At 40.2% G+C, this 10,271-nt stretch overlaps 1 protein-coding gene across 4 annotated transcripts in view; it reads right to left on the bottom strand.

The window, feature by feature from the left end:
* Window positions 1-10,271, bottom strand: part of LOC104923770 (furin-like protease kpc-1) — a 162,484-nt gene that overhangs the window by 123,170 nt on the left and 29,043 nt on the right. For all 4 annotated transcript variants that reach the window (XM_027287075.1, XM_027287074.1, XM_027287076.1 and 1 more), the window contains 2 exons: window positions 6,888-6,969; window positions 2,743-2,846 (listed from right to left, as the gene is read on the bottom strand). In XM_027287075.1, the coding sequence (XP_027142876.1) occupies window positions 2,743-2,846; window positions 6,888-6,969 (186 nt within the window). The remainder of the gene's footprint in view (window positions 1-2,742; window positions 2,847-6,887; window positions 6,970-10,271) is intronic.

Here is a 10,271-nt window from a genome sequence, read left to right on the forward strand (position 1 = left end):
TAGCTCGTATACACAGCCACACATATGTACAAAACAACAGCTACACACCTTTGTGAATTTATAAGCCCACAGAGAGGCGTCTTGAATGCTGACTCACTTCTCTCTCACACACACACACAGAGTCATGAAATGACAGCAAAAAACACACCTTTGTGAACTTGAATATAAGCCCACAGAGGGGCATCTTGAACGCTGACTCACTTCACACACACACACACTAACAGAATCGTGAACAGAATCATAATCATTCTCCGAAGAATTGAAACTCAACTCTACCCTATATACATGCACACATGATTTTTATATATGCACATAAATACATGAAAAAATCATGCAACACAACACACAGCCTCTCAGCTCTAGCATACAAACACACACATGCTGTCCTCTCACTCTCTCTCTGACACACACACGTACACCATCCACAGCAAGCATGTTCAGGATGCTGTATGGATTTTAGCAGCTTTGAACAAGCTCCTCTGGAGCAGCTGAACTCAGCCTAAGTAAGGATACAATGGAGTCCACTTGCCTTGTGTGTGCGTGTGCATACTGCTCACCCAAGATGTACACATCAGCTTTTACCAAACATACACGGCAGGCGTATATATGTGTAGCATCCACACATACACACACAGACACACACATGTGCACACGTCTGGTCCTGGCAGGCTACCAACCCTGAGCAGATTACTGACCCTCAATCAATATCCACGTCCACCAGAGGCTGATTAAACACAACAGAACAAGAGCGGGAGGAGAGAGAGAGAGAAAGAGAGAGAAAAGAGAGAGAGAGAGAGAGAGAGAGAGAGAGAGAGAGAGAGAGCAGGGCGTGTCCTCAGAATTTAGATTTTTCCTTCATTATTGCATTTATTATGATTATGTTCTACTGTTTATATAATCAGGACATATACTTAGTAGATATACTTAGCTATATTGTATGACTATATATACATATTCATGTATTATTCTGTGCTTTATAAACAATCTTATCAATAAAGTTGTAGAATTGAGAGCAGTTACTGTTTGTGACAAATCCAATAGAAAAGCTGTGTCAGATTTTTCTCTCCCTCTGCTTCATACCTCCCCGCCCACATCTCCCCCTCCCTTCCCCCATCTCTCTCTCTACCACCCTCCGCCCCCATCCTGACTCTCACCCCTTCATCTTGCCCCAAGAGCTGAGGTGTCAATCAATCTTTGCTGGTTGCCGTGGTGAATCTCTGACCCCGCCTCTCCTCCCCCTGGCTCTGTCAGATCACACCCTCGCATGTCAGTCAAGAACATCCGTCGTGTCGATTGGGTGAGCTATGCTGCCCTGATATGTGAGTGTGGGTGCCTGTGTATGTGTATGTGGGGGTACAGGGCAATGCCATAGCAGTAATTATAAATATAGGCTAAAATGATGATGTTGACTAGAATCTGACAATGAAAGAATTACTCAAGGCTATGAGGCTTTTGTGAGAACCGGACAGTGTTCAAGTCATGTAACAAATCAAATACAAACAAGCATGTTAATGAGCAATCTGACAGATTGGTTGCAATGGCAGTCAAATATTGTAATGATGGATAAGGATGGATTGATCATTAAGCGCATTAAGGTTGGGTATCGAACTTCAATATTTTCTTGGTACTGAACAAATGTGTCCAGGAGAGAACCCAAAGCTGGTACTGAATGTTCAGCATATACTGTTCTTTACTCATTCTTTAATTAGACAAGTTCTTCAATCACAAGTTGTCAAAGTTTAGACTATTTTGTTGAAGTAAACTTCTTGTTTAGACAAAATTAATATTTCAGGATTTGGTTCTTTTTTTTGTTTTAGCTTGACTAATACTGGATTTTTGTGTCCATATATCAGTCCAAATACACATAAACACATATGTTAAACATGTAAACAATTTTCAAAAGGTTTTTGACCAAGATATGTATTGAGCGGAATATTTTACACTTGAAAAATAGTCTGTTTGCTCCATTTGACAAAGAATGTAATGGCAATTATTTTAAAGATTGGCATCTTTGTACTGTAATGCCTTGTTATTTATTGGCCGACATAACAATCTTCAGGATAAGTATACTGTTTATCTCCACAAAGTGAGTAATTATATCTTACTCAAAGACAGCTCTGAGAAAGATATCACTCAGAAAACTGGTAGAGATTTGCACAGAGAGAGTGAAGCAGGGAGTGGGTTTTCTTTCCAAATGAACCAGTTCATTCTGATCAACGTGCTGATTTGAGGTTTGAGTTATGATTCTGATTAATATGGTAAAAAAAATCAAATATGTAAATACAGTTGAATAGTCTGGACTGAAGTTGATATTTTGTGCTAGTGCTGTACAGTATTTTTTTTTATATATATATACCTACATTTTAATAAAATATGCTGCTTTTGTTCCTCACAAACATATTGGTCATGCGAACAAGACTCTGCTGAAGGGATGAGCTTGTTGTCTTGTTGCAGTTTGTGTGTCAGTGTTGCTCCGAGCCTCATCAATCCCAGACATCTGTCTCAGTTCAACACAGACAACCTCTTTCACCTCCTCTCTCTCCCTCTCTTTCCTTCCCCATAATCTGCGTACATCCCTCCATCTTCAGTCTCTCTCCCTCCAGTCACACATGAAAGCCTGCCTGACTTATGCCTGTCAGAGGAACATCCTTCACCATGAGGACAAGAGCTGAGAGGAGAGAGAGGAAGCTTCCAGATAAGACCCATGAACACACACAAACACACATGTACAATTACACCCACCAGTTCCCACTGCATGGGCCAGAGTGGGTCATTGAAGGTGAGGGACTGGTCACTTGTATTCTCCTTCAGCTGCCTGTCAGTTGCAGACTCTCTCCTCTGGGAACCTGCAAACACACAGACCCATCATGTGTGCATGGTATGTGTGCATGGTGTGTGTGTGTGTGTGTTTTTTATTTTTCTTGTTTCGAACTCTGACTTCAGGAAGTCCCTGGTCTCCAACCAATGGTGAAAGGCCTCAGAGATCCCCCTTCTCTCCAGTGAGGTGGAATACATGCCGGAAGATTACCATATCATTAGCATAACATTAGCATCTCTTTACTGCAGCACAGCTTGGCTCGCTGTCTGTCGATGTGCTATCAACTCATCAAGACTTGCACCTTTCTCTCCATACACTGCATGTTACACTCACTGCCACTCTCTCTCTCTCTCTCTCTTTTTTTTTCACTTCACCCCCTCCATCTCACTGCCATTCACTCTCATTCACATACTCAAACCAGATATGAATAGGCTTGTTTCATAACATACTGTATGTGCTGCAAAATTAATCACACTAGTCGTCAATGGAAAGGCCTTTTTCTGAACCGACTGTAATAAAACATATTTGAACATATTTTAAGCATTAGTATTAATTAGGAGTGTAGTGGTACATGGATTGATCACATAATATTTGATTCGGTACACAACTTTGGCCCCAGTACTGCCCGTAAACAGACTAATTACTGACACATGTCAGCATGTGTACAACATAAATTCTAAAATTAGCTCTCAGATATTCAACTCACATGCAGAGTGCAGTCAGTATGGCTAACACTAGTAGAAGAGACTCTGTGGCACAGAGTCTGTGCCATCACAAACGTGCTAGACTAACATCATTGCATCATCTGAGACAGTATCTTTACTTTACTTGTAATTGCCACTCTGATGTTAAGGTCACACACACGAAATATTGGACCCAATCTGAAACTGAACTACAAGAAACAATATGTATAAATTATTTTTTATTTTTTAATCTAAAAGGGAACTTGAGTACACAAAGATCTAATCAGACCTCAGGATAATTAGACCCGATCCAAAATGCGGTTGACATTAGCAGCAGCAGAATAATGTGCATTTAGTTAACAAGCAGCTGTGGTCGATAGTAGTAGCAATATAATAATGTCCTATGAACAAATGTAAAGTTAAAGAAACCACTTAAATAATTAAATCATTTGTTTTATATGATTCAAATTAGAGATGTACTGACCTAACCCTAAACATGTTTTAAAGGATCGTATTGACTGAAATAAAGCAGATCAAATAAGTTCCTTTACTACACTCCACATGAGCCTGCTACTGTTGCAGTGTTCCTCACCTTTATGACAGCCTACAGTGCAAGCACAATTAGTGTGCGGGTGTCTGAATCTGTTTTGGGTGCATCAGTGCGAGTGACTCCGTATTCTGACATCCAGGTTTATAAAATACACGGATTCACTAAGCTCCAACTCTCTCTTCCTCAGTAGCAAAAAGCAGTGTACAAAATATTCAGTTAGCAGCTTCTTATTTTTAGCCAACACTGATCATCACTTTTGCCTGTTAAGAAACTAAACACTGGTGATAGCAGATCATATCCGCCACCAATTAATTCAAGTTAATTCAATGTTTGTGGGCTCTTTTGCAACCCAGTGTCAGCCAAAGATTTGTGATGGAATGAAGTCCACTCTGAAACATTGTACAGCTGTGAATGGACTAACAACAGTAAGACATTTGCTCTCTGGCTGATCACATCACGTGAATTTCAGGAGTCACATTCTTCCAGTTTTTTTTATGTCATATCAATCATTTAAATGTATCAGCTTAATAGTTCTGAATCAGGACCTTCAGTATTTGGATCAAATGGACCATGAACTGTGTGCCAAAGTCATTAGGCTACACCTGTTAATAAAATGTGTTGGATATTTAGGCAACATAATGAGTAAATATAAGTATCATAGCAGATTCGGTTATTGGCACATATGCAATATAAAAATCATGACATCCTTCAAATGCTCCTTTACAGAAGCAGCTGAAAGTTTTCTTCTCACCTCCTGCACCAACAAGAAAGCACTGTGTTGCCAACTCAGCAGACTCAGGCAGACAAGCAATAATCATTTTCTAACCACACTAATACCTGTTAATAGGTAATGATATCCTACAGTATTTTCTCCCACACGGATTAGGATGTATCACATGATCAAATCTGATACTGACTACACTGGAATCCACTCTGACCCACTCAGGTATTAGAACCTGGTACCCTGTACCACAACCTCAGTAATTAACACATAGTATACGGATTAAACAATGTGTTAATTGATATGTTAATTAATGTGATGGAGCATTACTGACACAGTGTCACGTTAATTTTTCTTGTTGACCATATGTAACCGTCTATATGTCAACAAGTGCCTTAATCTTTCCAGTAAGCGTTACAAATGAGCTACCACTAATGTTTACATTACTCCAGAAAATCTGGCACAATGGTACATAGTACTAATACTGATATTTCTAACTGTATCCTGAGTTTAGAATCCCATCCTTCCAAAAAACTGTCATGGCATGCTGATGGTCATATTTTAGATATTTGAAACTGGTGCACAATGCTGAACATTGGCAGCTTCAGTCTAAAAATAATAGTGAGAAGCATCAGACGTCAAAAGTTCCAAAAAGTCAAAACATCGATGTGCCCGCTCTCTTTTTTTCTCTGTGTGAATGAACATAAATCTGCACTGCTCGTGCACCATATCTGTGTATCTCTCTCCTTAACTAATGGCTGCTGCAGCTGGTTTCATCAGAGGTTCATAGTCATAAAAGTCAAAATGATGACTCAAAGGCATCTAGAAAAACAGATGTGGTAAACACTCACATATACATAAGCCTGTATTAGAAGCCTATATACAGCAGCCGTTTCTGTAACTTTCTTGTTACAATTTTCAACATGATGAATACAATAACATATTGTGACATTTTCAACAGAAGGCTTTAGTTCTGTTGAAAATGTCACAATATGTTTGAATTTTTTTTGAGGAACATTTATGTCTATGGCTGATTGAACCTAAAGAAGCTACAGGTGAACCATGTTGTCCTCTCCTAATAAGGTTAAGTGAGCGGTTAATTTTGATCCTTTCTTATGTACTTGCTTTGTTCAGGGGCTACTTTTGCAACATGAAAGGCCAGTTATTAAACAAACATGAAACTAAATAAAGTCAATAAAAGAATCAGTGACATGGACTAAAATGACAACGTCGTACTCTTCTCTTTTCATCTTTCTGATATTACATACATCAGTTGTCATTTAACAAATTACACAGATCAATGATAGGATAATATGCAATTTCCCAAGTAAAAGCCAAGGGACATTGACACTGTATGACAGTGTGTGAATGTGTGTGTGTGTGTGCGTTTGTGTGTGTGTGTGTGTGTGTGTGTGTGTGTGTGTGTGTATTGGTGAATGTGACTGAGCTTGTAAAAGTGCTTTTGAGTGTTCAGTAGACCTAAATACTATACTACTGTATGTACTATGTATTAATTGGTATAAACAGGAAAAAAACAGAATTAAAGCATGCTTGGCAGACCTCAAATTCAGTATTGCTGCAATTAAGTTACATAAAAATGAAGCATATAAAAAATTAAATGTTACAGTTACAATTTTGAAATCACTTAAACTTGTATTTACATATTCATTGTATTTTTGTCCTTGTCATTCTTATTTAATATTTACTTGAATACAATTCAATTTTACCCTCTGCACTGTTTAAAACATATTTTATGATAAAGTGGTCACTTTATCATTTTATCATGAACATTTAGAAATAGTTGTGGAACTGTTTGATTATGTCGCCAGGCCACTGTCTGTCCAACTGGATGAACTCTGTTGTTATGAATCAAATGAGTTGTTAAACGTCACATTAAAAAATAAGAGATGCTTTTCTCCCTGAACTTCAACACTGATCCTTTTTTTATTTAGTCATGAATCATTTATGTTTAGAAGTAAATACTTTAAACCACTGGAGGTCGGCAAAAATAAGACTGTCAGCTGGTGTTAAGTTGCTCTTTAAATATCTAGCACTGTTAAAAAAACAAACAAAAAAAAAACATCACTAATGAAGAGTGTGTTACTCAAAACTTACTGTGAGCGCTTCCGGGCTCTGGTCCTGTCACAGGAACCCGTTTGTCTCTATAATGACTGTGCTGCCTCTGCACCAAGTGAACCTGGAAATTACAACACACAGTAAAGGATTAATACCGACTCAGAGATATGCAATTTTTAACTTTTAGTTTGTAAAGAAAATCTAGTTTACATTCATTTCACTTTGTTGAGTTTAGTGTTACATACTTATGTACTACACCTCTAATAATCATAGCAGTCTTATTTCCACTTTGTGCAGATTTTGGTCCAGGATTGTGGATTTGGTAGGATAAAAGCAAAGCAGTGGGAATGCAGCAAATGAAATCTGTGGTTCTATCTTGTTTCGTTTCACTTTGAAAGGAATCCATAGAACGGGCAGAGTTGGGTATCTTTATGGAGGAGAGTAAAAGGTTTCCTCTTCATTAGTTCAAAGAGTACTCGTTTTCTCCCTCCTTTGCAGTCCTATTGTCCTGGGTTAAAAGCAATGCAAACACCCCCACCTCACCTACACCTCTGTCCTGCATAGCACATGCACGCTCACACACACACACACTCACACTTCTTTCATAGGCCGCTGCTTGCAGCTTTGATCTGATAAGAGGCTGGTCCTTGTGAAGGTGGGCGCACTAAATCAAACAACAGATCACAGACACGCACACACACCCAAACACACACATATCAGTGTCAGCCCACTATTGTCCTCTTACACTTAAACCAGAGTGGAAGAGGTTGAAAATAAATACTATTGAGAGCCGGCTGCAGTCTTTTATGTCCTAAAAGCCTACTTGCTTTATTCCTCCTTCATGTTCTTCAATTAGACTCAATTAACAAGAGCTGGCCTAAACTACCCAATATAGACGGATGTAGGGTACGAGGGGTTGTTAGCGCTAAGAACACTATGTGCATGATATTAAATACAGAAGACTTGAGATAGGCAGTTGATGTGATACGTGTACAGTTCTGCAAATATAATCAAAGTGGTGTTTTCTATTATATCAGGCCGATTATACTGACGTATCCTGACTTAAGATCAAGTTACATTAAAAAACACTATGTTCAGTGTAAGAGTTAGTTGGTGGCTGAATCACAAGAGGAAGACACAGTCAATATTATACTAGACTTTTTTATACAAATGTTAAGTCTTTATACCTTCACAGTATAGCTCGTAAAAAAATCCACCACAATTCTTTTCTTCTGCAAAAGTGAATACTGGAAATAGCATAACGACTAAATTAGATTAAAAGTGATAGTTAACCTTTCATGAACATATCTCTGCACATATGGTACAATGATTCATAATACTGACACAAACACATCATGTGAGCACTGTTAGCCAGATCCTTTAGCCTAGTGAGACCACTCAGTGAGACATCTCTAGATTCAAATTATATATAGTATGACAAATATGTTTTCACCAGATGAACTTACATCATGAGCCTGATCAAACAGACACCAGTGCACTTCAAACACACTCTGCAGGTTTGTAGTCTGCACAGTAGATCTCTGTTCATCCTGTCATCCTTATAGCTATTAAGCTTAGCCTATTATATTATCAAAATATTTTTCCAAAAATGTATGCACAGAACCTGCTGGGAAAACCCTTCTCTTTGCTCTAAATGCCACACATGCATGCACACACACAGAAAACACCTTTATATATAATTCATACAATGTAGGCTACTGTAAATCATGCAAGTGGAAACATCATCATGTTTTGAATTTATATATAAAATATATGCACATACGCACAGATAACAAGGATATGACTGCAAGTGTGTTTGTGTGTGTGTGTGTGCTTCAACTACCTAATAAAGCCCCTCCTCTGGAGGAGCAGCCAGGACACGGTGATCAATACACATGATAGGGAGCTAATCGCTCTCTGTCAAACCAGACCCTGCCAGCTACTAATGGCACACACTCACTGGGGAATGTCTATGCATGTGTGTGTGTGTATGTGTGGGCGTGGGCCTTAATGGCAGATTGAGAATCTTTAGGGAGTGTTGCTCAAGGTTAGACTCAGGGGACAAGGGGCAATTGACCAGACTGTCTGTGACACTGACCTCTCCACTGTCAGCGCATTCATCATCCAGCTGTGACATATAGGCAGCACACACACACGCACACACACAGATAAAAAGTAAAGATAAAACCAGATAGCACACACAAAATAAAAATCATATGTAAATGCCACCTGCCCAACACATGTTGCAATACAAAGTCCACCAGTGCAACTTCAGCATTGAATACAAAAGAAGCTGACATTTCCCCTTCACAATAAAAGCCTAGTTAAATAGAGGTTTGAGATCAGTGGGGGAAAAAACAAAGGCAGGACTATGAAAAATAAACCTTATTTGGAAACTATGTTTTCCAGCTGTGAGGAAGAAAAGAGCAGTGGAACACTTGCATGATTGAACGGCTGAGGTAGAACTGACAGAGGCACAATGTGAATGTGTGGAGGAGGAGGAGGAGGAGGAGGAGAAAGACAGTAAGATGTAGGGAGTAAACGTGTGTGTGTGTGTTTCCATGAAAAATTTGTTGTATGTCTGTGTGTGCACAAATATAGCTCTATAGAATTGAAGTGAATGATTGAGGAAGGTGCCGACGAAACACAGAAAGAAATGTGTGTGTGTGTGTGTGTGTGTGTGTGTGTGCACATAATACTCCCATGTCTCTATATGAATGAGTGGATGTGGTGGATGGCAGGCAGCTGCAGCAGTGTGATACGAGCCGAGCTGCACAGATATCAGCGCTGACATTTTGGGCTTCGCTACCCACCCACGGCCCCCTGGGAAAGTGATGGCGATGGCAGCGGCCGTGGCCACATGCAACCCACCCCCACCACCCAACTCAGCCGCCTCCCTACGCCTGTCAATCACAGCGCTGTGCTTCCAGAAGCTCTCTCTGCCCCTAGCCTGGCCCTGGCTGGACCCATTATTCCAGGAAGCAGTGAACACACCACATGACCCACCTCACCCGCTCCCCGCCACACAGACCCTGATGCACCGCTGATCCCTATCTGGACCTCACCCCCCTCATCCCTCTCATCTCTAGCTACCAGGCTGACCACAGAGAGAAAAAAGATGGAGGAGAGGGGTTGTGCGTGTTACTGCTGACTAGAAGTTGAACAGTGAAATCAACGCAGACACATGTACAAAAAAGTATAGAAATTGCATAAATTGAAAAAGAGCAGAAAGATAAGAGGGAGATACACTCTGCCCCCTCCACTACCCTTCTTTTAGGGCACCTCTTGGCCTCCTCTCCCTCCTCCGCCTCACCCTCCCTCCTTCCGCCTTCCCCACCCACCCCCGGGCCCTCTGGTGTGTTGCTCACTCCATTGTGTCAGCCTTCAGAAGTGCTCAGTTTGAGTGGCAGGCCGTCACAGATC

The sequence above is a fragment of the Larimichthys crocea genome, chromosome XIII, assembly GCF_000972845.2.
Source record: "Larimichthys crocea isolate SSNF chromosome XIII, L_crocea_2.0, whole genome shotgun sequence".
NCBI lineage: Eukaryota > Metazoa > Chordata > Actinopteri > Sciaenidae > Larimichthys > Larimichthys crocea.